Source organism: Saccopteryx leptura, chromosome 2 (assembly GCF_036850995.1).
Source record: "Saccopteryx leptura isolate mSacLep1 chromosome 2, mSacLep1_pri_phased_curated, whole genome shotgun sequence".
Lineage (NCBI taxonomy): Eukaryota > Metazoa > Chordata > Mammalia > Chiroptera > Emballonuridae > Saccopteryx > Saccopteryx leptura.
The window spans coordinates 277775854-277803118 of record NC_089504.1 but is presented as its reverse complement, the minus strand read 5'-3'; the positions used below and the strand labels follow the sequence as shown (position 1 = coordinate 277803118).

Below are 27265 nucleotides of genomic sequence, written 5' to 3'. Positions count from 1 at the left end.
GCAAACAGTTGGCACTCCATAAATATTTGTTGAATTAAGGAAAAAACAAATGAATCCCCTGCTAATTTTGTGAGGTGGGTGAGACAGGTATCACCCACATTTTCCTTATTCTGCAATGATAAAAATTGGGGCCTGGTGTGGTTATGTGGCTCGCCCAGGATCATGTGACTGGTGTGTTAGAGAGTTAAGAATAGATGTTCATTCTCTAGGACTAGGTCCAGTGCCCTCCTCCCAGCCCATGACTTTCAGAGAGTGAGAAGAATTAAGATCTGCTATTAAAAGAAAGTGAGGAAAAAACGTTGTCGACTTCAAGGTGACTGTTCTAGCCTGGAGGTGAGAGAGCTCATTGAACATCTTGGATCTAAGAGGGTCTCCTTCCTTCTCCTTCTCATCCCTGCCCCCTGCCCCCTGCCCCTTAGCTTACCTGCTCTAAGTCCCAGTAGCTGGGGCTCTCCTCCTCCGAATCACAAAAGGAGACCTCAGGATCCATTGGAGCCTAGAGAGGAAAAACCAGTACAGAATGGACTCAGCGACTGAATGATCAAGGCTGGTGCAAGCGGCAGGCTTTGGGTGGGCACCATGTTTTCTGGTGCATAGCTTCTCTCCTACCCCTGCCCTCCCCTTTCTTATCTGCTTCACAAAGTGCAGCCCCGCTCTGGTCTTCCCTACAGCATTCAGGGGAGCATCAGGGTCTGCCCTCTGTGGGCATTGTACAGACAAGGAGGCTTTGCCTAACTTACAACGACAAACGGCCAGCTGCCTAAGCTCGGGTTATCTATTTCCCTGTTTCCTCATCTGTAAAAGTAGAATAATCACACTCACTTTGCTGGCTTTCTACTTGCCATGCTGTTGAAAAGGTCATGGTGTAATTGATATATGAATATATTCTATATCATGAAAATATATTGCATATAATATAAATTACTTTTAAATATATAACCTGTAATAACTGGACATGATTTGTACAATAACAAAGGAGGATTCTTCCAGAACCTCCCTCTTCTTGACATGTGGACAGGTTTATTAACCGTCCTCCTGCGTGGCTTCCCCCCACGTGTCGATGGCAGGAGCCGAGGTCCTGTGTATTCATGGGCAGTCTTTCAGTACTGAGAGCAGATGTCTTCACCTTCATCAGCCTCTTAAAGCAAAGAGCAAATGGTTGCTCTAGAGCCAGAAAAGGCTTTCCTATGACCCACAGACAGCAGGGGAGGGTTGAATCGAGGGCCAAGACACAGAGTCTTGAGGGGCCAAGGGCAGGAGCTGAGCTTGGAGGAGATTCTGGGAGGTGGGGGGTTGCAGGGAAGGCCTGGGCAAGGCTCCCAGTGAGGTGAGCTTTTTCTGCTTCCCTAGTTTTACAGGGAGTCCTAACAGTGTTGTTTGTAGCTCATTTGCATGTCACTTACTGAGCTAGTGAATTACTGTATTTCCCCATGTATAAGATGCACTTTTTTTTTCAAAAAATTTAGGGCCTAAAACTGGGTGCGTCTTATACAGTGGTTGTAGATTTTTTTTACTTGTATTTCCCACATTTTTGTGCTTGTTTTTACGCTCAGTGTTGAAGACAGTGATTCATCATCAGACACAGGTGAGGACAAGCTAATGGATGGCAGTTTTGACAGTGATGAGAAGTTGTATGAATTTTATGATGAATTAACTTGAGTTCAATAACTTTATGTAAGACATTTTTTTCTTCAAATTTGGGCCCCCAAATTAAGGTGTGTCTTACATATGGGAGCATCTTATACATGGGGAAATACGGTAAATGTCAAGAGACAGACAAAACTTGGATCACTAGCTTAAAATCTCCAAGGTCTGTTCAATTAAAACACGCAGGCTTAGGTCGTGACTGGTTGGCTCAGTGGCAGAGCGTCAGCCCAGTATGAGGATGTCCCAGGTTCAATTTCTGGTCAGGGCACACAGGAGAAGTGGCCATCTGCTTGTCCACCCTTCCCCCTCTCCCTTCTCTCTCTTTCTTCTCCTGTAGCCATGGCTGCATTTGTTTGAGCAGGTTGGCCCCAGGTGCTGAGGATGGCTCTGTGGCCTTGCCTCAGGCGTTAAATTAATTCAGTTGCGAGCATGGCCCCAGATGGGCAGAGCATTGGCCCCAGACCAGGGCTGCCAGGTGGATCAGGTTGGGGCACATGCAGGAGTCTGTCTGTCTCCCCTCCTTTCACTTGGAAAAGAAGGAAAAAAAACCAGGCAGGCTTACTCCCCTCCCCCCACAAGCCTCTTCTAGAGGGAAGGAGGAGGAGTGAGCCATGCCAGCAATGGGCATCGCTGAATACTCTGAGTATTTGTGTGACCTAGACATTCATTTTGTTCCATTTTTTTCTTTTTTATTATTTTTGTTCTTATCTGGGCCTGAATATTAATAAAAGATTTTACAGTATACAACATGCTTTCAAGTGAGATAAAAGATATAACTATCAGTTATTCCTAAAACAAAAACAAAAGAAAAACCTTTTGAGGTAGGGAATGTTAGTTTAGGGGGTCCATTCTACAGGTAAGGAAACTGTGGTTCAGAATTGATTTTGGAACACCAAACTTCTCCTGTGTTCTTTCTAACGCCCCATGGTCCTAGTATTTCAGTGCCTTGGGGCCTAAGATTCCCCAGGTGTCTGGACCTTACCCCTTGGAAGTCATGTCCTGGGGCCACTTCTCTGGCATTTGCCCGAGCAAAGAGGACTGCGTCGTGTATGCTGGGAAAGAGGTGGCTGCGCTCTAGACATCCATCTTCAAAGACGCCTCCATGGCTAATGTCATTGTACACCTGAGCTGGAAGGAGGAGAAGGCCATCTTCAGAAAGCAAACGGCCACTGCGGACTGAAGATGGGGGTGGGGGAAGTTGGTGAGAGGATATGTTAGAAAGGCAGGCGGGTTGCTCTCATAAGGCCTCTGAGGGCCGTGGCATTGGCCTTGCAATATCAGCTCTGGGCAGCAGAGGGCAACACGAGCTTGAGGATGCTGAACTTTCAACCCAGTGCAAAAGGAAGCAGTTTGATTCTGGGAGTTGATGCTTTGTAGCCATTCAAGAGGAAAAGGCTAAAACGTTCATGAGGAAGGAGGCTGCGGCCAGTTCTATCCTCTGAGAGTCCATCCTTCTTCCTGCTTACCCAGGACTTACCTGCAACTTCCAGTGTGGCAGACCTCTTACTCCTACCAAATCCGAGAGCTGATTTCCCAAGGAGTGTCAGTGAGGTGGGGACCCTCCAGATTCTAACTCTGGAGCATGTCTCAGCACATCATTACCATCACGGATTCCCTCTCCCAGAGCAAGGCCTCTGTCAAGCCTGGGACATGCTCAGGCCAGTTCTAAAGTCGGACAGGCCCCAGGGAAAGGCGCTGACCCTCCATGGCAAACAGGGCATATGAGTATGTGTCTCTTCACATTCTCTTGTGTGTTTCTGTGTGCTTGCTGTGTGCCCATGTCCCTGAATGCTAAGTGTGTGCTGCTGATGAAAGTGCGCTGCTCTGTGGACCTGCCCTCCAGCTGTACTTACGTGCTCTCATGGGGACTGCATGCATATAAAACTGCCTATCTGCCTTCCCTGGGGAGCAGCAATGGTATGTTTGTGTTTTATTATTCGTGGATTTCATATTTACAGAAGACCTCCAAATTCATCTAGTCAACCTTATTTTACATTGGTGACGATTGATCCCTAGACAGATAAAGTCACCTGGCCAAAGATTACGGCAAATTAGTGGTCGGGCAAATTTAGAATCCTACTTGTCCTTTATTAACTCCATGATCTCCCACTGTGCTGTTGAGACCCCTGGGATGTTTACACAATCTGGCCAGTCTCTTCTGACCTGTATTTGGAGCTCTTAGGAGCAGGCAGCTGTTTGGGGGAGATGCACGGGTGCTCTCGTTTCCATCCCCTTCATTGTTCAGCATCCCTCCAACCTGTTCCCACCTGACCCCCTTGCCAGCCTCTCAGTCTCCTGAGTGTCCTGCTTCTCTTACCGTGAATGTTCACCAAGAAGACCTTCACACCAATCTTCCCATAGGTGGAGCTCAACTAGAAGTGTCGGGCAGGGAGACAAAAGGAAAGGAATGTTCTGAGTGGGTCTCAAAAGTGATTCACAAAACTCACTTTGGAGGGGAAGCCGGACAAATAAGCAGCCCCGAGAGCCCTGGCAGCCGAACACGAAAATAGCAGCAGAGCACACCACTTCTCACTGGAGTGCTGGCTGGCGGCTGCTCTGAAAGGCAGGGAGGAAGTGGGGCTTTGCCAAGAAGGCGGGCTCTTAAAGTCACCGAGGCCTCTCCTGATGGGGCCAGATCTTTTCTTTCAGAAGCTTGGATTCCCAGATTCCACCTCTTTCCCCACATTGTGGCTTCAGTCAGAAGCTGCAAGGGAGGCCCAAGTCCCAGAGAGTCTAGAGCTCCAGCCTAGGCCCACCTGGACTTCAGGTTCAGGCCGGGGAAGCAGGCTGAACTCCTAGCTGGGAATGGAACTTTCTGTGCACCCGGCCAATGGTGATGTCAGCCTTTATACTCTTTGTTCCCCTCCGTTCTCCTCGATCTAAGCCAGCTCTGAGGTTGGTTGACTCAGCCCTTGGAGGTAGTCACTGAAAAGTTGTCTGATGAATAAATTTATCCAAGGTGTCTCATGGGCTGCCTGTTTGGCCCAAGGATGTGGGTCACTGATACCATTTCTTCCCTTCTTGGCTGGCCGGAACCGGCTGATGCTGGAGTGTCTGGGTGGATGTGGGAAGGAGCAGCAGACTATGAACCAGGGCCAAGCTGGGCTCTACTCAAAAGACCCTGGGGGTGGGTTCCGGGTGGCCTGAGGGGGAACTTGGAAGGTGCTCTGCCAGGAAAGGGTGTTAGGGGAGGGTGAGACCGCAGGGCCTGGACTTCCGTCTCCCTCTCGCTGCTCATTGTCTTGGCTATCTTGACCTGCTCTGCACAGAACATCTTGTCCTGCTTGTGTCTGGGAGAAAGGGATCCTTAGGGACCTTGAGTCTCCTTGCTGTGCGTACTCTCTCAGCTTGTCACTATGAATGCTCCAAAAAAAGGGATTGTGGGAGAGCGGGGGCGAGGGTATGCATGGGGGGTGACCGGCGCTCCCTCTGCCCGAGGGCCTCACCTTGGCCAAGGCTTTGATGCCCATCAGATCCACAAAGCTGACCCCACTCATGTCAAGGATGAGGGTGTGGAAGGTGACGAAGGGTGGGACGCTGGCCAGCACATCAGTGGGCTCACGGGGGGTCTCAGCAAGGGCCGGCGGCTCACAGTGGGAAGCTGGGGGGCTGTCAGGGCTGAAGGTGATGTAGGACACGCCGGTGCCATTGGCTGGCGTCTGGTTGTTGTTGGGGTCCGTTGGGGAGGGGTTCTCAAAGTCCTGCTGGAGTTCCTGCAGGGAGACAGTCTGAAGGGTGGGGGTGGGGCATCAGCGAACTGAACCAGACTTTGCTGTGGCTCAAGCAGGGCCAAGGAGCCTGCAGGTGAAGGAGAACCACTGAGCTTGATCATGGTGAATGCCAGCCCTGAAGTCCTCCTTGGAGAGACATCTCCCAAAGCCCCTTCCTCAGGGAGGGCCTGCAGCGTGGTCTCTCAGCACCCAGACAAAGTTGGAGGGCCCTTCCAAGAGGGGCCCTGAAGCCACAGCCTACTCTATTCTGGGAGGGAGTTCTTTGGAAATAATCGAGCTCATTTTTGCATTTGTCCATGCCTGCCCGTTTTACCCTCTAACTCTTACCCTCTAATGCCACCATGCTGCTCTGGGCTGGCTGCGTACCCCAGGATATTCACTGCTCTTCCCTGTCTGGAGTTGTTCATAAGTTAATGGGTCATATTCAATCTTAACAGAGAATGGGGGGACATGGGAACTGGCATCCCTCACCCAACAGTAAGAATGGTCAGTGGCCACTGAGCAATGTCCGCAGAGACTTTTGTCTTTGCCTCAAAGGGTGCTGGGAGAGGCGCATCGAGGTGCAAGATGAGAGAGGGCTGGGGAGGGGGCATGGGCCGTGCTTAGCCTCAGTTCACCTTGGTTTTCATAAACAGGGACTTTCTCTGTTGCGTGGGCATCATCTTCTCCTTCTCCTGCTTCTTGAGGTATCTTTGCTTGGCCAGCAATACTTTCTGGGGGTCCACACCTGTCTGCAGGGAAAGAGTCAACAGCAGGCTTGACTCCACCCTTTTTGGAAGAGGCCCGCCTTGGCTCCCAGCCCCCTTTCTTCCATCTTCTGGCCCCTCTTTCTGGTTCAGCCTTTCTGGTCACCAGAGGACTGACACTTACCTTGGCAATGACCTTTTGCCTGAAGATCTCCGAGTTGGCAAAGTAGAGAGGAGAACAGTAAGTGATGATCTTAATCCCCTGGATTTCCTGGGCCTGTGACAGGGAGACTGAGTTCAGGCAGCAGAAATGTCTTTATTGACTTTTTTTTTTTAAACACTCTTTTATTTGGGGTGGGGGGAAGAGCAAAAAAGGAGGGTCATCAGTTTGGGTTACCCACCCTATTGTAGGTCTTGGGATTCACATAAATGTCCGTGTCCATGACTTGGACCAAAGCATAGCCATTCCGACTAGATGAAGGAGAAAAAAATGTGAATGAATGCTGATACCGAATGGGCATGAAGATGCTGGGGTGGGCGCTGGGGGAGGGGCAGGGGCAGGGCGGGAGAGGGTCCCTTCCTCACCCCTGGCCTTGTTGCGTTTGTCTTTCTTCACTGAAGACACATGCATGGTGGCTGAGCTATAACCAGAAGGGTGGGAGGCCCTTGACATGGCTCCCAGATTGGGACTCAGCAGGGAGATGGGGTGGAGGTACATATGGTGACAAGCTTAATTGGCCCTTAAGTCACTGCTTTCTGCTCTTTAGTTCTCAAGAAGAGAAGGTAGGGCTTCCCTAACATATAGCATCCTTCCTACCCTGGCCTGGATCCCTTAAACTGTTCTATTTAATCTTTTTATAGGAAGGACACAGTGTCTGTGCTCTGGCCTCATATTCCCCTGGGGTGGGGTCCCATTTGGTTTGGTGTCTGGCAGTGCCTTTGAAAGGACACTGAGTCTTACCCACCTGCTGTTCCCTGACTTTCTTTACCTCTCCCTTCCCCCCGCCCCCAGCCCTCCAAGACCATGATGGCTTCATCTGGGATTTTCAGGATATGGGAAATCCGACAACTTAAACTGTGCCCACAGTCCTGGCTGGGTTGGTCTCTCCTCAGGCCTAGCAGCACCTTCAGTGCCAGACCCAGAAGATGGCAGGGTATGGTGGGATGGGTTAGGTAGGCATCAGCAAGGGAGTCCTTGGCAGGCTGGCCCAGGTGACCCCCTACCTCATTGTGTCTTGGGAGATGGGTTGTTACTTACAACTGGGTCTGGAAGACCACAACCAGGATGGAGAAGGTGACACCCACTGCCACACCATAAGGCAGGCTCAAGAAGAAGGAGGAAAGGAAGCTCACCACCCAGACACACTGTGAAGAGAGAGATGTCAAAACAGACCTGGGAAGAAAACTGCCTCTTTCAGGAAGTCTTCCTGGATTAGCCAAGGCCATTCTCTGTTAGCACAACACAGATCCAACCTTCCATTTTCATGCCATTTTTGCACGGTTTTATGTTTTTATGCTTTGATTACATTCATCTATTTTCCCTATATTGAGTATGGCTCCTTGATTTTATCTAGTTTTTAATAGACAAGCCCAGCATACAGAGGTCTTGGAGGGCATAATGATAAGAGCAATAGTGTTAGGTCAGTCCTAAATTCCAAGTTTCATTCTCTTTCTTTTAAGCTATGTGAGTCCTAGTTGCCTAATCCACAAAGGGGTAATAATAATACCTGCTTCATGAAAGGATTAATGAATTAAGAAACAGAGAGGTCCTAGCCTAGTGATGGGCAACCAATGGATGATCAATAAACATGAGTTTCCTTTCTCCATCTACCAGTAAGCTGTGTGTGCCCAACACGGGCTTAGATGATGCTTCCTGGAGTCTGGTGGATGGGGGCAAGGCCCCCTACGGTCCTTTGGAGTTCCCCAGATTTCTTTAAAGGAAAGAAATCTGCCCAATTCTTATAGAGTTTTGTAAGCATTAGATGGGTACCCAAAGCACTCTGTGAATATTCGGGACTAATTGCCATGTTCAGGGGTTGTTGGGATGGGGTAAAAGCACACCCGTGGGCTGGGAATTGGGACTTTATTTCTCCTTTCTTCATCATTCACTCACTCAGCTACTGGACGACTCCAGGTCGGACCACTCACTTCTCTGGCTCCCCTAGGAGATAGTACAGCCCAGAGGTTTGGGTCTAAGACTTAAAGTTTCAGTCCCAACTCTACCACTTACTACCTCTGTGGCCTTTGACAAGTTACTTAACCTCTCTGAGCCTTGGTTTCATCATCTCAAAGGAGCTTAGTAAGTCCTTTCTCGTAGGTTCTGATGGGGCTTACATGTTGTCAACATGTAGTAGCCTCCTTACTATTGTCCAGGGGAAGATGTAGTGGGAATGTGGCTAACGATAACTTAAGTCATGTTTCCAGAGTATTCTATGGTAATACAGTGCTTTCCCATTACGATCGCATTTAATCTTCAGAATCAGTGTGTGACGCAGCTGTGATGAGAAAATAGAACTCCAGAGAAGTCTGATAACTTACTTAAGGCACTGATCTACTGGCTTTATGTTCTAAAGTTTTCTTTTTGATTTTTAAAAACTATTTCTTTTTGCTTTTTTTGGAACTATAATAGCTAAGTTTATTGAGTACAAGATACAATTCAGCAAAGTACTCCTTTCTTGTGTCATCTCATTTCTTCTTCTTAAGCAACCCTAAGAGGTTGCCCCTAAGGGGGTAGAAAGGATAAAATACCCATTTCATGGATGAGGAAGCTGAGACTCAAAGAACTTCAAGGACCTGTATTGACTGTAGAGCTTACATAGGGTATCTCACTCTAAAACCTGAGCTCTTAGCTCTTAGTTATGCAAATTCAGGAGCTGTTGGCTAGAGAGATCATTCACAGGACAAATGACAGGTCTGTAAGGTTGAGGAAGAGGGCAGAGCTCAGACAGGTACCCAGAGGCCGCCCAATACCTACACAGTCCAGCTTGTTTTTCCTCCACAGGTAGTAGGGGTCGGCAAGTTGTTTGAGGGAGTTCTTGAGGTTGACAGCTATCAGGGCTCCTAGCACAGACTAGGGAAGCAAACATTGTTCCTGTCACTGTGATGTCCCCTTCTTCCTGCCCTTCTTACAAACACACCTGACCCTGGAGCCTGGCAGGACAGAACTAGAGTTCCATAGCTTCTCCAGCACAACCCCCATATCTCTGCACTCAGGCTTAGGCTTGTAGAGAGCACATGTGCTAGAGTCATGGGGCCCATCCTGGCCCCATCCTCTCACTTCCCCTCTTCTCTTATACCCAAATGGCCCATGCCTAGAGTCTTCCTATGCCTGCGCTCATAGGCACTTGTCAACGGACTGAGCAATCAACCCTGAGGTTTGGAGGCTGGAGTCTGGGACCAGCCCTGAACTTGTGAGCTGTACCACCATGAGCACATCACTTAGACACTCTCTCAGCCTCAGTATACCTCACCTGTAAAATGGGGAGAGCAAATCCATGTTGTCTTCTCTACAGGTTATGATTAGGACAAAGTACAACCGTGACAGCACTTTGTAATCTGTAAAGTGCTGCCCAGCTCTAAGGGGTTGTTTTTACTGGAGTCTTTTGCTGGCTGCTATTCTCCTGCTGGGCTCTTACCTTAGGGAGAGGGTTCAGATAGGATCCCAGGACCAGCATGGTGATCATCACCACCAGAGACACACACAAGCTTGCCACCTGTCCAGAGAAAGAGTTGGAAAGAGGGAGTATTACTCTGGATTCGCTTCCAGTCGATGCCTCTGGTGGAGTGGGGACTAGGGAAGAGACAGGAAGGTTGGAGGAGCTGCGGGCCTGGCTTGTGGGTTCCTGGGATTCTCTGGGACAAATCTTCTGTTCCCCTCCCACACCCCTCCCTCCTCTGGCATAGTGCTTACCTGGGATTTTCCTCCAGCTCCATCCACAGCCAGGGTGACAGAGAGAGCACAGCAAATGACATGGATTTTAAAGAAAGAGCCAAAGAAGTTGCTGCAGCCCAGGGCGATCATCTCCTGTGGGGTCAGAGGCAGGGTTGGGTGTTGGGGGTGTAGGGCTAGGGTTGCAGGGTATAGACCAAACCCAGTCGGCCATGTAAGCTGGACTCTGGACCTAGGACATGGCCGACTGCTAAAAAGCCATATACTCCCAATCAGGCTTGACTGGTGGTGATAAAGTGGATAGAGTGTCAACCTGGGACACTGAGGTCCCAGATTTGAAACCCTGAGATTGTCAGCTTGAGCGCGGGCTCACAAGCTTGACTGAGGGGTTGCCGGCTTGAGCATGTGATCATCAGTATGGTCCCATGGTCGCCAGCTTGAGCCCAAAGGTCACTGGCTTGAAGCCCAAGGTTAAGCAAGGGATCACTGGCTTGCTTGAGCCCCATGGTCAAGGCACATATGAGAAGCAATCAGTCAACAACTAAAGTGATACAACTATGAGTTGATGATTCTTATTTCTCTCCTCCTCTCTTCCTTTCTCTCTTTTCTCTCTCTCTCACACACACACAAACGAAAGCCATATATTCCCAATCAAGCAGAGGTCAGCTTTTGGGGTCAGAGACCCTCTGCCCACTGGCAAGCAGCCTTCTTCACCTCAGTCCAGAGCCCCTAGATATGTTTTGCCAGGCCTCTGTGGGCCCTGGCTTGTCCTGCTCAGTCCTTCCAGGGGTAGCAGATGTACCTGGTTAGAATCCACATCATAGCCATGCTTGCTAGCCAATGTCCGACCCATAGCCAGGTTGATGACATAGCCTACGATGGCCAAGGAGAAGGCTGTGCCCACCATGTCCTTCCACTGTGAAACCACAGGCAGCACAGGAGTAGGGAACCTGCCGAAGAGCCAGAGAGGAGGCAGGGCCCAGGGTGTGAGGAGAGGGAGGGCGCCGAGTCCTGCAGGAACCACAGTGCCCAGCGGGCCCCCCTGGTGCTAGGGTCTCATGTGAGCTACCCTTTCAATCTGAGTCCTCAGGACAATGCTGTAGGGTCATCACTCCCATTGACAAAGTAGGAATCTGAGGCTCAGAAGACCAAGCTGGTCCAAGGTCACAGAGCCAGTATTTGGCAGGGCCTCGTAGCTTCACGTCCAGATTCTGGACTCTTTACACTCACCAGCCCTCAGTGTTGTGAGCACCCCTCCCCCCACATACTCCAACTCTGCAGCACAGCATTGCCCTACTCCTCCGAGGGCCCAGAGAAGATGCTTAATGAATTTGGTTCATCCTAATAGCTTCCTGTCCACGTGGATAAAAAGAGCCAATGCATTAGAACAGGGCAAAGGGCCAGATAAGGACTGATCAGAGAGGCATTGTTTTAACAGCATCCATTGGAATGAGACTTCTGGGGGGAGTGCGGCAATGGAGACTCACTGTTCATGAAACAGCTAGCATTGGCCCTTGTGTGGCTCTTCCCATAAGTGTGGTAGTGATTCACAGCTGGTCAGTGTCACAGAGTTTATAATGCACTTTCACAGAGTCTGTCTCAACTTAGCTTCTAAGCCTAGACCTTGATAGGGAGTGTGGGGGGTGGTGGTGCCAGGCTTTCCCCCCAGGACTCACCCATGCTGGATCTCTCCCACTATCTGCATGTGGTACTTTTTGGGCATCTTATAGCCCCCGGAGATAGCTGTTGCCACCACCACCTGCAACCCCCAAAGCAGAGAATGGGGATTGGTTTGAAGTTGGGGTCTGGGAAGATATCTCTCTCAAGTCTCCCTTTCCTCTGGGGAACCCAAATCCCACTTGCCTGCCTTTTTGAGGGGGAAGACCTCAAGGAGCAGGAAGAGTGGGAGCCATATGCAGGGGGGATGGAAGGGATTCCCCCTGACTGACAGTGGAGGGCGGTGCCGGTGGGTAGGGCTTCCCTGGACCTGGCTGGAGCTGGATTCATCTTTCTTGGCCCCTCTAACCTGACCCTCAGTACCCAGCCCCAGGCAAGGTCCTTACCACAATCATCTCTGTAGGGATGGGGAAGCGGATTCTGTGCATGTAGTGAGCGTTGAGCTCCTTCACCAATACGAGGAATGCGCCACTAGTGAGGGCGAAGATGAGCGAGGCGATGTTGGTGTGGGGGAGGTTTTTGCAAATGTCAATGAATGTCTGGTGGAGAAAGCATCATGCCTATGGGCTCCCACCCTTTCTTTCTTCCCATACCACCCCCACCCTTGGGCGTCTGAGCCCGTGAAGGGATATCATCAGTGCTCATAGCAGCAGACCAAAGCAGGATCTAGACCCTGGTCATGAACATTGTGCCATTTTCCACCACCCTCTTCCAAAAGGCATGTCTGGAGCTCATGCTGGGATAGGAATGCTGATTCCCTTCCTGTTTCTCTAGAAAGAGTCCAAGCTAATGGAGGAGGGATAGAGACTAGACATGAGGAAGGATTTCCCAGGCAGTGGAATGGGGAACCGATTACAAGTGTACCTCTCCTTTTCTGCAGGTGTTAACCACAGAGAACCTCATCGAGCCTTCAAGGCCATGTGTTTGACTCTCCCTCCCATCGTGAGAACCTCCTCAACATCCCTCCTGACACCGGTCAGCCAGTCCTTGCTTGACGGCATCTCATCATGAGAAGCTCTTAACTGCGTAAAACAGCAACCTTGGCTGTGGTGTCAGCCTGAGCCGCTCCCCATTTGCAGGGCATGGTCCTAGACTCACAAAGATGATGGACCCTGGGCCTGTGTAGGAGGGGACGGTCAGTCCAAAGATGTACTTGAGCACTGAAATCAGGATCTGCAGGCCAGCAGCTGTCATGAAGCCCCGGATGAAGGACTCGGAGAGGTAGATGGCCACAAAGCCGAACTGCATGAAGCCCAGGCCCATCTGAGGGGGGAATGACCAAGAGGGTCAGCATCTTCCGTATCTGCCTGATCCAAACCCAGTGCTGGAAGTCCTGTGCAGCCCCGGGCAGTAGCAGCTCTAGGGAAATCAGTCCTTCATGACCTTGTCTTGCTTTTTACTGTGCCAGCAGAACTTGGGTCCCTTTAGGACACCGACCTCTTTGTCACTCTGCCTCTTTGTTTAGTTTCCTCATCCATGAATGAAACTGGCCCTCCCTTGGTGTTTTCTCTGTCAGTAGATGACTGCCATCCACCCAGTTGGCTAAACAATACCTTGGAGTCATCCCTCTGTCACCTCCCATGTCCCATCTATCACTAGACCCTGTTCACAAACACTGTGCCACTTCCCACCACCCTCTCCTGGCAAAATGTTCCTCAAGTCCACCCCCATCTCCTTAGCCCTTCCACAGCCACCACTGGTCTAGGCCCTCAGTACTCTTGCCTGAGTCTCTGTAGTCTCCCAATAGTAATCCACCTCCCACCCATCATTTCTGTAGCCCGAATGATCCTTAAACTGCCAATTGGACCCAAAGCCACTGCCTAGGGGACAGACCTCATTGTCTGGTCCATGCTTACTTTTCTAGCCTCTCTCTGGTCCACCCTCAAAGGCCCCCTGTCCCCCAGACCCACCACAGTCCTTGCCTTGCCATTCTGATCAGTTCACCCTCTCTGAGGCTTCAGTGCTTTGGGGCACGTTTTCTCTGCCTGGGCCGTCCTTCCACACCTTATTCAATTGCTTACTGGTCAACTGCTAGTCATCCTTTAAGACTTGAGTCGAATGTCACCTCCTCTCTGAGGAGAGGCCTCTCCTGACTCCTTTTGGTGTTCCCACACTATTTGTACATAGCTCTATTATGCTGCTTATCTCACTGCCTCCACATTTATCTGTTGACATGGCTCCTTCAGCCGCAGAGCTGGGAGCTTCTGGAGAACTGGGCCTCCTTCTTACTTATCTTTGATCCCCAGGGCCTAGCCCAGTTCCTGGCACAGTGTACCAACTAAGAAACATTAACTAAATGAAGGAATGAATGAAAGGTGCCGTCTGAGGTTGCTTCCGGCTCTGGCGTTCTGACAGGTGGTGCTCCCCCTCACAAGACCTAGCGGAGTCTTTTGCATGTGGTGGAAAAGAAATTTATGCTGTGTGGGGGATGCTGTGTGTCAGAGCAGAGGAGGTTAGGGGATAAGAGGTGTTAGGGACCGAGAGGACTGTGTGGGCAGAAAGCGGGCTCTGCAAGGGGAGCAGGAGGGGCCGCGAGTCTGTGAGACAGTCGTGGACTCGGGACAGTTTTGTCAGGTCATGGACCTGCTGGGGGGAGGTGAGGAGACAACTGGCTTTCCAAGGTCTTTGGTGGCCCCAAGAATGGGGCAGATGGAGGAGGTAGAGTCCTGAATCAGCTTTAACATCAAAGCTGGGTCTAGGACTCAGGGACAGGGCAGTCTGATGCCCTCCTGGGCTGGGGCCCCGGCAGGGATTTGGCCGTCCCCCTCACCTGGATGATGGCAGTCAGGCAGGCCAGTGTTGCTGACACGTGCAGCCTCTCGGCCTCCATGGCCGCTGTGTCCACGTAGCTCTCGTTGGTGACATTGTTGAAGACCCGGAACTTTGACTCTGGGGCCAGCTGCAGACAGATGTTACCCACCAGGATACTGACAACAGCAAAGGTACCTGTGGTGCCCCACCCAGCCAGCAAAAGTCAGAGGTTTGGACCCAACCCAGGAACACGATCAAGGGGCCCAGGACTGCTCCCCGACCCCCAGGGGACGGAGCCCAGGTCTCCCAGGCTGCTCTCCGCATGTCGCCACACACCCAGCCGTGGTCTACACTTTTCATGGCGCGTTCCTCTCAACTATTCATGTCGTGTCATTGGACAAGGGAGGCGCTGAGTTTATAAATACAAGCAGGACCCGGCCCAGAAACAGGCCTCATGACTAGGTCTTTTTTCTCTATCTCACTTAGTACCAGAGAAGTCCAAATGTCCCCTGCGGTGGCCTTCTGGGACCAGCCTGGGGGTTAGACAGTAACTTCTCACAACTGTTTAACATTTTATGGCACATGGTTTATCTTGTTCCACCAAATCTTCCCCACATTCTAGAAAGGAAGGCAAAACTCATAAGGCTAACTGAGCTCACAGAAGCTAAGTGGCTTCTCGTAGGTCACAGAGGACCTGGTACTGGCACAGTGATGGTCCCTCCAGAACCAACAGGCACCGGCTAGAGCATGTGGATGGAAAATCACACGGACCCTTCTCCACACCCCGCCTGTCCTTGTGGCCCAGGTCATCCTGCCAGCTGGGAGGGGAGAGGTCTTACCTGGCACCATCTGGTGTATGCCCCCCAGGAAAAAGTACGTCAGGAGGGGGAAGAAGGAGGAGTAGAGTCCGTTGACTGCAGGAAGGTTGGCCAGAAGAGCAAACGCCATTCCTGCAGAGGACGAGAGATTGAAGGTGCAGGAACATGGTGGGTTGTAGAGGCCAGAGACGGTGGGGGTGGGAGAGGAACAGGCCTAGCTAAGGGTCCCCTCACCTTGTGGGACCTGGATGGATCCACCGCTGAGGCCGCCAAGCAGGTCGGGGATGAGGTAGTCTTTGATTTTGTACTTGGGGAGCCAGGAGAGCACGGGGAGCAGCCCAAACACCACGGTCTTGATCTTGGCTGAGGAACATCTGGAGGGGAAAGGGCAGGTTTCCATCAGCACTGTACCGGCTTGGGTGCCCCAAGTTGGGGAGGGATTACAATAGCCTGTTGCTGCTCATCCATTCTTTCAAAATTCATTCAAAATTTGGTGAGTACCTATACTGTGGAGTGTGAAGGGATACTGAGGAGAAAAGGCAGGGGCTTGCTCATGAGAGCCATCAGCGTGCCCTGTGCATTAGCAGGAGGTCTTCTGCTGGCTGTTGCCTGCCTGGGAAGTCTACAGGACTTGGCTTCAAGGCATGGATTTCACGGCAGCTTCCCCTTCGGAGGTGTAAAGTCCAGCCTCCCCCCGGCCCCCCATCTCTATTGGTCTTTCTCCAGGAATGGCTTCTCTGGGTTCCTGTCTTACTGAGCATGGGTCTGGGCTCCCTTGCCTGGGCTCCTTAGCTCCGCGTGCGCCCTGTGTTTAATGACTTGCTTTTCGTCTCTCTCTCCCAGCAAATTCACTATAGTGAGAAGTATGTCTCTCTTGTTTACTTCTGTATACCTTATGCATTACGTTAGGGTGCTTAGTAAATATTTGTTGAGTAATGAATTAGTGAAAGGATGAGCTGGTATTGAAACTCACCCTGTCCGAGGGTATTTGTAATAAGTGATCCAGGCAGAACAATGACATACAAGGTGCGGCAAAAGTAGTTCCCATGGAAAATAATAGCCTAATTAATAAATAATAATACAAGAATAAACTCTTGTGTTTCGTGTACTCACAATTAGGGGTAAACCTACTTTAGCCCCACCCTGTATTGCTAAATGCATTTTATAGATATAGACTCACCATTATTTTCCACTAGTAAATGTCATATATTTGCTTACCAAAACCTCTGGATACTAGACTGTTTGCAAGGAAATCTGAGTGGGGATCCCCCCTTTGCCCCAAGGATCTTTGGTAAAAAAAAGGAATAGGCTACAGGCCTGCTGCTAAACCTTCCCCTTTTTAGAAAGTGATTATGTTCTCACTGTAAAAACTAACCAGTACAAAAACAAACAAACAAACATAGAAAGAAACTCAGGCTGAGTGGGGGCCGCTGGCATCTTTCTTAGAACTTCCTCCAAAAGGAAGGCTCCGTTGTCCCCGCAGGGTACGCCTCTAAGGACCCACCATCCTTTTTGTGTGCTGTCTCCAATACCAAGTTCTTTCCCCTGTTAATTCATCCGGGCAGGGAAGAACAGGGAGCCGTTCACTGGGCAGCGCAGGGTGGGGAGAGTCAATCCCTGCCCTGTTTGTTGAACACCTCCAGGTCCTTTCACAGAAACTCGGGAGCGGCAAGAACAAGGGCCTAGGAACTTGAAGGTGACAGCTGGGGGACTGATGACTAGAAGAGGGTGGGAGGCATTTGCTTTTCTTCCTGCAGTTGAGGGAACACAAATACCCAGGGCCCACCTGATGACTCACTGGCCCACTCTGATTAGGCCTCCTTCCCTGCCCAGCACAGATTCTCGCTCTTTGCTGTTGCTCAACAATAGTTTCCCTGCCACTGGGTCCCCTGGATTTCACCCAAGACTGAAACCCACACAGGCAGTGCTTTGTACCCTGTATGGTCTGTGCAGATTTTCTGTCCCCACCAACACTCTGTGGAAAATCATCACCATATACATTTGGCTCCGTAGTCTTCTCTGGGGAGGGTGGGTGCTTCCCCCCACCCTCCACCCCAGGGACGGGCTTAGACTGGTGTTAAATAGCTTAAAGCATCTCTAAAGCCTTGTCCTGAGAGAGAACCAGCCCTGCAGGAACCATCTCAGGTTTGTTTGCGGCAGGGAAAACTGGACTTGTGAATACACAGCTGGCTAGGGAAAGAAAAACAACCCACTCGAAGGCTTGTACCTGCCCAGCCTCACTTGCAAGCCTGCCCTATGTTGAGAAAAACAACCTGGAGCCTGAGAGAAGAGCTGGACAGTGATGCCAGCCACCTCTGTGGAGGCTTCAGAAGTCAAGAGAGAAGTGGGCAGAGGGATAAGCTCTCTAGACATTCATTCATTCAGCAAATATTTATTGCAGCACCTTCTGTGTGTTAGGCACTGTGCAAAGCTCTCATGCTAGCCTCATGGGTTAGTTCCCTTCATCTGTTTATAGCTTTCATCATCTGAATTTTTTAGGACAACAGCAGGTACCCTTATCCCTCCAGTGCAGAAACAACCCAAACTTAAGTTCTTTGGGCACCAAGGTTGGCAGAGCCCAACGATCTGAGGGGCACAGCTGTGGGTACAGTGCCTGGACACGGGCCACCCAAGGCCGTAGCTGGAATTGGGTAGAGATGGTGCCTCTCAGGAGAGGCAGGGTTGGGTCTGGGCTTTTGGTGAAAACTGAAATGGGTGATTCCCCTGGTCTGAACCAGTTCCACCTGCATCTCCACTTCAGCCATTGCCAGTGACCTCAATCCAGGTAACTGAATCAGCTGTTTCCCCCAGGGAGTGAGGAAGAACGAGCCAGCCTACAGCGAGCCTGCCTGAGGTCTGCCAGGAGTCTGGGTAGGGGGAGGTGAAGCTTACAGCCTCAGGCTTCTGGAGTGAGTCTAGATCACCTCTGGAGCCCTTCCTTCCAGACGAGGTTTGGCTACCCACCACCAAAGTGCCAAAGACCTGAGACCGGAAATAGCCCAGGGGCTGGCAGGACCACATCCTGGTAGGTTCCCTTTAGGACAGCCCAGGAATTTAGTGACCCGCTTTGGGCATTCTCTGGACCAGGAGAAGGAAGGAACAGTTCAAGAGAATGAGGACAAAGAGCGTGGGGTGGTGGTTGCTTCAGGTTTTTCTTAAGAAGGAGGGGACAGGACATGAAGTAAGGGCTCTGATGCCCCCCTCCCCCAACCGTGCTGTAGTATGCCCATCTATAGCTCCTTAAGAACCCAAGAGAAACTTGAGTGGAGTGAGAATATGGCATGACCTCATGCAGGGGGTTGGGGATGGTCCTGCTGCGGCTGTGGATAGTCCTTACTCCTACTTTCCATCTTCCCTGGGAGTCTCAGGACAGATGAAATTGTAGGGTCTTTGATTCAGTGTTCCAAACGACCCCTCCCAAGCTTTCCCAGGCTCTGTCTTAGGGATGCTGGTGCGAGAGCCGTGTCTGGGGCAGCAGGGCTTCTGCTGGGGAGCAGCGGAGAGGAGCCTGGGCTCTGGGTCACATTACCTGAAGGCACTGCCAAGTTTCTCTCCCAGGGGGTACGTCCGCTCCTTCTTCTCAAACTCATCATCGAAGAGGGTGAGAGAGTAGGCGTCTCTGTCTACAACGTAGCGGGGCCTGGGCTGGCTCATGTCTGGGGCATTGACAGGCTTTGGGAGAAGCAGAGAAGGGGAGGATGAGGGGCATCCTTCCCCGGTGCCTGCTTGGGCCTTCTCTCTCTAGTCCTCACTGCAGCAGTTTTATGCTGGTCTTCCCCGCCCCCATCCAGAAGGTGCCTCCCTTTTTGCTTTCAAGTCCTTCCACCAGAATCACTTCTTTTGGTGGCCTTCCTTCCCGGGCACTGATGATGCACACACTCGCCCTGGCTGTTTTGCTTGGCGCCGAGCACATGGCTGGCACTCTGCACCTGTGACATCACTGTCACCCCCGCTGAACACCAGGCAGAAAAAAAAACAAAACAAAACAGTGGGACTGCGAGGGCAGGAATCTCAGCAGAGATTCAGCAAATTGATTCTACCCCTTGCCTCCCCCAAGGGCCCTGATGTCTCTACAAGCCCCTCCCCTTCCAATACCTCAGTTTCCCTGGCATAAAGGCTAGTACCATTCAGCCAGTCAGCTTGGAAGAAATAGAGAAAACAGTCTGCCTGGAGGCACGGGGATGGCTAAAGTGACTTTAAGCAGGCTCTTTCTTGAAGGAGACGCCTAGGACTTCACCAACAGGTTTCCCCGGGGATGAGGGACAATGGCATGTTAGGGGAAATCAGGATTATCTGTGCTGGCTGGCTCTCCCACACTTCCTGTACCTAACCTTTCCCCCACCCTGTGTACTGCTGTTCCTCTCTTCAATTTTTGCGCAACCTTGCTGATGTTCCAGGAGCCCAGCTGACAGAGCTAAGCGCAGAGCCCTAGAGGTCCAGACGGGACCTCTTCCCTCCTTTGACCACTGGTCTCCCCTCCTTTCCCCTGCCCTCCAGAGCTGGGAGAAGCACTTGGAGGACCTTGGGGAAGGCACAAGGCAGAGGAAAGCCATGGAGCAGGCTCAGAGGGAGGGTAACTTCTGGGAGGTGGGCTGTGTGGGGTAGCTTTGGCCAGTTTGGCAAAAGATTTGAGATGGGGTTGAAAAGAGAAACCACTCAGAGCTAGGATGTCTCCTACCTTCCTAGGGGGGATCCTGGGTGCAGGGGAGGTGTTCAGAGGGAAGCGTTTGATGCCTTTTGTGGAAGAGAACATGGGGGAGAGATGGAAAGTGCGTTAACTAGGGTTCTAGAAGCCAGTCCTGGTCTGGCTTTACTGGCGAGGGCGAAGGGGCAGCGTTACCTCTCTGAAGCCCAGGTCCCTTGTCAGTAAAATGGGGTAACAGCCACCTCACAGGGTTGTTGTGAGGATCAAATGAGGTAATGAACAAGAGAAGGTGGTGTAAAGTGCAAAGAATGCTGCAAATGTGAGTTGTTATTATAATAAAATTATGCCCAAATTGATAAAGGTTGAGCTGATGCATTCCATTCCTTTGATTGTGGGACCCCCAGGCCCATCAGGAGCTATAGCAGAGGCTGGAAATCCAGCAAAGCCCCACAGACAGCGCCCAGGTGGAAGGGAAGTGGGGGTTGAACCTGCCCACAGTGCCTGCACCCAGCCCTGTGCCTTGTGCTTAGGATGTACACAACATGCTTGTTGAGTGAATCAATGAATGGTGTTTTGGAGAAGACATGGGCAGAACTGAGTAAGAGTCATGGCATGGAGACATTCCAGTGGGAGAAGCGAGAGACAGGGTAGCATAAGGAACACAGCATGTTTCAGAGCCAGATGACCTGGGTTCAGAGACTCGGTTTCTTTATCTGTAAGTGGGCATAATAACAGTCCCAGGCGGTTGCCGTGGAGATTGTTGTGTGTAAAGTGGCTGGCCGTCCAGGCACCCAGCAAACGGTAACAGCCATGGCGACTAGGATTAAGATGGGAGGGTGCGGCCCTGGCCGGTTGGCTCAGCAGTAGAGCGTCGGCCTGGCGTGCGGGGGAGCTGGGTTCGATTCCCGGCCAGGGCACATAGGAGAAGTGCCCATTTGCTTCTCCACCCCCCCCCCCCCCCCTCCTCTCTGTCTCTCTCTTCCCCTTCCGCAGCCAAGGCTCCATTGGAGCAAAGATGGCCCGGGCGCTGGGGATGGCTCCTTGGCCTCTGCCCCAGGCGCTAGAGTGGCTCTGGTCGCGGCAGAGCGACGCCCCGGAGGGGCAGAGCATCGCCCCTGGTGGGCGTGCCGGGTGGATCCCGGTCGGGCGCATGCGGGAGTCTGTCTGACTGTCTCTCCCCGTTTCCAGCTTCAGAAAAATACAAAAAAAAAAAAAAAAAAGATGGGAGGGTGCTTTCTTCTTCTTAGGAGAGACTATTCAAAGACTTCCAGAACTTCACCCTCCAGTAAGGCGGGGTAGCCTTGCTCCCCACTCTTTCCAGGGGCTGGAAGGGTCTCGCTGTCCGGATGGCTTGCCCAGAGGGCCTGATGGGGGCGGTGAGTGGGGAACGTGGCCCCCTGGAGGAGCCCAGAGCTCCCGCCTGGCTTCAGAGAAAGACATATGGTTTAGGGGGCATTATTCCAGGCCACCGAAGACCAGTTGCAAAAGAACCGCCACAATTTCAAAGGGAGCTAACCCAGAAAAGGGAGCCAACCCAGCAAAGGGAGCCTCTTGGAAGAGGGGGTGATGGGAGATCTTGATTTCATGCCAAGTGGCAGGCAGTGGTCCCAGAAGCCCACTGAGCTTCTCCAGCAGCTTTCAAGGTTCTGAGTTCTAGTAGCATTTGTGGGGAGTGGGTTGTTGCCATCCGATCCTGCTGAACCTCTACTAATCCAACTCCCCTGGTCCCATTTCCCTATCTCTTCAGTGGTGCCTTTCTCTCTGTCAGCCAGGCCTATCCCCCACATCTGTCCCTGCCCTGCCCTTCCCCCAGCCTACACGTTCGGTGTTCATCAAGCCCATTGCTATTTCCTGCCAGTGTCTCTCCCCTCCCCCACCCCCGCAGGTCTTCTCTCACACCTGGGTGATGGCAATCACCTGCTAACTGATTCCCTGTCTCCAGCCTATATCCTCAGCTCAGGAACCCTGGCTTCTTCATTTCCAGGAGAATAAAGCCTAAACTCCTTCTTTTTAGTATGTTTGTCCTTTTACTATCAGGCCCTGTTTTGGTGGACTTGGTCAAGTTATTGGCTGGGATCCATGGCACCATCCTGTACCCCCAAACAAGCTTGGCTCAGTTTTACTTCTGGGCTCTGTCCGCATTTTCCTCCTTACCTGAGGTACCCTGACTCATTCTGTTTTTCTAGACCTGCCCATCCTAAGACCTGCTTGGGTTTCTCTTCCTCCCTTCATCCCTCTCCTCCTTCCTCCTGCGCTCTTCCCCTTCTGCTGTGAAGCTTTTCTTGACCCTCTGCCCTGGAATCTCTGTCTCCTCAGGTCTCCTTTACTTGGACCTCTCCAGCCTGTACACCAGCGTTGGCTTTGGCTGCTCCTGGCTGTCACTTCAGGGAAGGGAGGGCGGAGAGGGGGCAATGGTGCTGGAGATCCTTTGGAGGGCTCAGGTAGAAGACTCGATGTTTGCTGCCCCTGTGGGCACACTTCCCACAGATGGGGACTAGATGCTTGGGCAGATGCCGCTCATACCGGCTAACAGAGGCAAAAAAGCTGCCTGGCTTCACCAGAACGCAAAACCTGTCCCTTCCCCCACGGGCGCTGCCCTTTCCATCCCAGAAAGAGGGTGTTGAGGGGAAGAAGGCTCTGGGTGCTTTCTCAATCCTGAGTTTGTATCACAATAAAAGGAGAACCCAGCTGCCAGCTGGACTCACAGAGTTTTGTCTAAAGTGGAACTTGAGGACTAGCCTGAGTCTTAGAGAGAGAGAGAGAGAGAGAGAGAGAGAGGCAGTATGGGGATTTGAACCAGGCCCTCAGCTCCAATTCAAGTGCTCCTGTGGAAAAGCCCAGCCCTCCCAGAGAGGACCCTGATCCTGCCCTGGAGGCTGTCCCCTGAGTGGCATTGAGAGTGCCCTCTTCGGGCCACCCTGGTGACCTTCCAGCCCAGCTGACAGGACAGGACTACCGGGTCTTTCTCTTCTAGAAGGCTCTGCTGGGGGTTCCGAGTCCTAGCCTCCGGGTTCCCATGAAAATGACAGCCAGAGTGGCAAATCTGCAGTCCCAGGAGCTGCCCTGGTCGTGCTTCCTAATTCCAAAAATAAGGGTTGAGTTGGGTGGGGCTCAGGACAGGAGGTTACTTCATCCTGAGCCAGTACTTCAGGCCAGGGAGGAAAGGGGGTTGGGACAGGTGAGAGGGTGAGCCGGCAGGCGGGAGGCACTGCCTCTTCTAGACAGTTCTCAGAGAGTCCAGGGGCTCCCAGGAACCCCCAGAGAGGGCTCCTGAAATGTCAGGCTAAAGGTGGGAAGGTGAAAGAGAGAGCAAGAAAGGGAGAGAGGTATAGGAGACCTGATGACTTGATCCCTGGGTAAACAAGCACAGAGCTCTGCACCGACGTTAGCATCGCTGGAAAAAGTTAAGTGCTCCATTGCCAGGTGTGTCTCACCCAGCCTTGCCTCCCATCAAACAGCACTTCCAACCCCCGTCAGGTCAGGGATAAATAGCAGGTGCCATGTGACAATATTAAGGAACAAAAGGGTGTCTCTACCCCCTCCCCACTGTGGAGCGAAGGAGGGGCCAGTCCTGATTTACTGGAGAGACCTGGAAGGGTGCTGTGGAACTTCAGAGAAACAGAAGGCAGGAAGGGAAGAGCAGAGGGTTGGAGAGGTGGGTGTATGGACAATTCAATTCTCAAAGCTTGACAAGGGAATGGGGTCACATCTGGGGACAAGGGGATCCACAGGTCTTGCAGAGATGAGGAGCTTTGGGGGGGGGCAAAGGAGAAATGGATTTTGTAGGGAGGGCATGGGCCAGACCAGACCCCCCTCTGGGCTTCTCCAGGACCCCTCGTCAGACCCTAATTACCCCACAAAGAGCTTATATAAAAGAAAGCCCACAGGTATCTTCACCCACTGCCTAGGTCTGGCTACATCATCAGAATACTGTGAGCAGAGATGAGCCCGGGCACAGTGCCCAAGGTAATGCATAGAAAGGCTTGGAACAGTGCCTGGCCATGGTCAGCGTGCGACAGATTCCGGCTGGGTTATTGTTCTCGTTACTGCAATTACGCTGCGGATTCTCTTCCTTGCTCTGCAACCTTAGGCAGGTCACTCTGCCTTTCTTGACCTTCCCTTTCACATCTGCCCTTATATCCCTCTCTCTCCCTTTCCCCATGACCTGTCCCTCCAAAATCTCCCAGGACTGGTGAAAGGAAAAGCAGAAAATCTTTTTAGAAGACGACAGGGCATCTGGGGAATAAGGAGGCGAGGAACCTGTGTGTGGGGATTGGGGCAGGTCTGGAGGTGATTCCGTCATTGTGAGCCAGGCTGACTTCTCCTTAGCCCAGCCTGGCTGTGCTTGGGCGGGGAAGGGGTGGGGGATTCTTTGATCTTTGATGTGCACATGTACCAGGCACGGGAGCAGTCCTGGCTTGGCCAACCCACCCTGGCGTTCTTATCACTGGTTCTACCGGGGCTGTCGCTGTGTTCTGGGGAGAGGGAAGGTCACTTTGAGGTTTCCCTGTTGCTCTAGCTGCTGGTTCCTTCCTGCCTCATCCAGGGTGGGAGCCACGGGGTGAGAGCTGCCTCTGAGTGGCGGGGTGGGTGGGTGGGTGGGGGGAGATGGGGATGGGATAGGAGGGCTGAGCTCTCAGCTGGGAACCATGTCCCTGGCAGAAGGGAGAGTGCAAGCCTGTGGGTCACCAAGGCATTTGTCAATACTCCTTTTATTCCTATTGTCCCCATGTTATTGGGTACATTTTCTATCCCCTCCTCACCTCAGCCTAATTCCCCCATTAGTAATGTGAGGGGAGGAATGAGGTGCCCCTGAGCTGGCCTCCCACACTCCGGCTGTTCTAGGGAGTGGCATCCTAGAGTTAGTTACTGCTACCCCCGTCCCTCCTTATCTCTGAGCTCATGCTTCCCTCCCCATCTGCTTTCCTTGCTGGAGACAGAGACTGGTGCAGGGCCGAAGAGATAAGCTCCAGCAACCAGATTGAGGCTGGACTTTGAGAAACACTTTCCAGCAGGGAGACCTGACCAAGGCCGTGGGAGCCCTGAAATGGACATTCCAGGTTCGACACCCAGGGGTCTGTGAGGTCAGGGCGAGGCTCACTTGGAGGCAGGTGAATGGACAAGGAGGCCTGTGCAGGGCCAGCTGCTCTAGTCCAAGGAGTCCAGAGCTTGGTCACTGCTGAGCTGGCCCTGTTCCCTGAGGGAGCTCATTGGATCAGACTCTGGTTATTTGGGTCAATGCAGCACACATGCACTCAGTTGTGCCAATCCCTGAGGAGACCCTCGACATTAAGAGATAAGAGGGTGTCTTTGTCCAGGGTTCCGTCCAGATGAGAGCATTCAGTACAGTCGACCGGGCTCTAGGAAGTGCCCAGGGAGGCCATTCTGGCGGTGGAGGAGGCGTATGTGCTGGTCTCCATGCTGCTCAGGGGGGGGGGGGGGGTCTTGCCAGGTTCCGAATGCCAGGGCCCTGGGGTGAGAGTGAGGAGGACCCTGGGGCTCTGAAGGAGGGGGTGTCTATGTGAGTGAAGCCATCCAGGGGGAAAGCTTCATGATCTGCTCATGCCCAAGCTGGGAGGCTATGCCTTTCAGAGGGGCACATCGTTAAAGCCAGTTTTCCTCCCTGTGCTCAGACCCAGGGGGGCCAAGGGTGAGTGGGGTGTTTACACTAGAATGATGAAAGATTTGTTTGATGTAGGCTGGGACCTTGTGGGCTGATTTTGAGAAACAGGGGCAATGCCTGAGGGTGACCTAAGACCCCTTAGAGCTGCGTTTAGGAGGCTGGGAACCACTTGGGCTGGCCTAAACCCTCCTGTGTTAAAGGAGTCACCTGGGAGTCAGGTCCCCTGGGTCCTGATCCCACCTGCCTGCGAAAGCCGGGTCCTCAACAGCCCTCTCCCACTCCTCGGTTTCCTTTCTTTCCGCCTCTTCCAACCTCTCAGGATTAATGGCGACAAACAGATTCCACGCCGCCCAGCCGCCCAGGCAGGTGCCCGGAGCTGGTGGAGGAGTGAATGAGTGAAAGAGGACATCTGGGGGGCAGAAGGAGGGGGAGACAGCCCACAGAGCAGGCCCGGGAGCCAGGCATTAAGAGCTTTTTGCTTCCAAGACTGAAAAGAAAGGGAGAGGTACAGCCAGCAGCTTCAAAGCCTGGCGCCCCGAGGAGGGTCCAATATTTTTGTTCTTTCCTTTGCAAAGGAAAGGAGCTCTTGCAAAGGAGCTGGTGCTTTGCTCCACTGTGCTCGGGGGCTGGCAGACTTCCTCCACCAGAGCCTCCGTCCTACAGGCTCCCTTTAGGCTCCTGACTTCTGGCTCAGGTCCTCACATGGAGGTGAGAGCCCAAAGGGCTCCTCAGAGGTTCGAGGCTGGGGGCTGCTCTCAGACCCAGGGCGGGGCATCCCTCCCACTCAAGCGTGGGGTGGCGCGCAGCCCTCCCCCGGCCAGCAGGTTCCTGGCATCCCTCCTCAGCACGCCTGTGCCTAGTGAGGTGGGCTGGGTGGGGCTTACCGGTGGGTGAGCGGAGCCGGCTGGGCAAGGCTGAAGGTGTGTCTGGGGAGCAGGCGGCTGAAAGGTGTCCCAGAGGTGTTCGAAAGGGTTCTGCTCAAATAATCCAGGGAGGCGTTTATAAATAACTTTAGCTCAGGGCCACGAGGTGAGCCCCGGCTTCTGATTGGCTCAGAGGGGAAGTGGTTTTAAACTCTACACCATGTAAAACCTGAGGAGATAGGAAAAGGAGATAAGGAGAAAAGGTCCCAAATGAACAGCCCTTTTTTTGTTTTACCCGAGGAGCAGGGCTGTTTGATGGGAGCTTGGCACTTCCTAAATCCACCCTGAAGACAATAGGTCACATTCAGCAGGGCCCCTGCACTACGGGCTCCCCCAAGGCAGCCAGCTGAGGCTGAGGAGGGGATAAGGCAGACCCCTCTCCAAGCTTGCTGCCCTGCTGCTGATGGGGCTGGGGTCAGGCCAAATAGCCTCTTGGACAATGGGACCCATTGAGGCCACCAGCGGGTTGGGGGTCCTAGGGCTGTTTGCTTTGAAGGTTGGACAGCTGGGAGGATGGTGGGGGAGACAGTAGACCTCTGAACACCCCTGAGGCATGAGACAAGCCCTGTCTGGGAGGCCCTCAGAGTCCTTGGGAGCTTTGGGGCTGCAGTGGAGACCTGGTCCCTGTTCTGTCCCCAACCTTAAGTTGCTTGTAAGCTCTTTGCCTTGGTCTATCCAGCAGTGCAAAGGGAAAAGTACTCCCTGCCTTCCTAACTCCCCAGGTAGGGTGCACAGGGAACATGGGGGTTGGGGATATGGTGAAGGAGCTCAAGACAGTGGACTCACAACGATGATAGATAGGTAAGCGTTCCTCAAGGCTAGCAAGTCTCCAACTCATAGGCCTCTGTCACTTCCAAGAATTCATGTCTTCCTGG

The 27265-nt window shown here is 52.4% G+C and overlaps 1 protein-coding gene across 2 annotated transcripts in view; it reads right to left on the bottom strand.

Moving 5' to 3' along the window:
* Positions 1-26420, bottom strand: part of SLC26A9 (solute carrier family 26 member 9) — a 29408-nt gene extending 2988 nt beyond the window's left edge. Inside the window, exons 1-20 of one of the 2 annotated variants that reach the window (XM_066361914.1) lie at positions 26352-26420; positions 18729-18871; positions 15434-15573; positions 15221-15331; positions 14401-14576; positions 12729-12893; positions 12017-12169; positions 11630-11712; positions 10756-10903; positions 9975-10088; positions 9700-9777; positions 9039-9134; positions 7323-7429; positions 6466-6535; positions 6249-6341; positions 5996-6109; positions 5094-5375; positions 3965-4019; positions 2630-2775; positions 425-496 (exon numbers count right to left, since the gene is read on the bottom strand). In XM_066361914.1, the coding sequence (XP_066218011.1) occupies positions 425-496; positions 2630-2775; positions 3965-4019; positions 5094-5375; positions 5996-6109; positions 6249-6341; positions 6466-6535; positions 7323-7429; positions 9039-9134; positions 9700-9777; positions 9975-10088; positions 10756-10903; positions 11630-11712; positions 12017-12169; positions 12729-12893; positions 14401-14576; positions 15221-15331; positions 15434-15573; positions 18729-18853 (2328 nt within the window). In that variant the 5' untranslated portion in view covers positions 18854-18871; positions 26352-26420. Of the gene's footprint in view, positions 1-424; positions 497-2629; positions 2776-3964; positions 4020-5093; positions 5376-5995; positions 6110-6248; positions 6342-6465; positions 6536-7322; positions 7430-9038; positions 9135-9699; positions 9778-9974; positions 10089-10755; positions 10904-11629; positions 11713-12016; positions 12170-12728; positions 12894-14400; positions 14577-15220; positions 15332-15433; positions 15574-18728; positions 18910-26351 lie in introns of those variants that run through there. The other variant, XM_066361915.1, reaches the window with a different exon arrangement.
* Between the last annotated feature and the right edge of the window lie 845 nt (positions 26421-27265).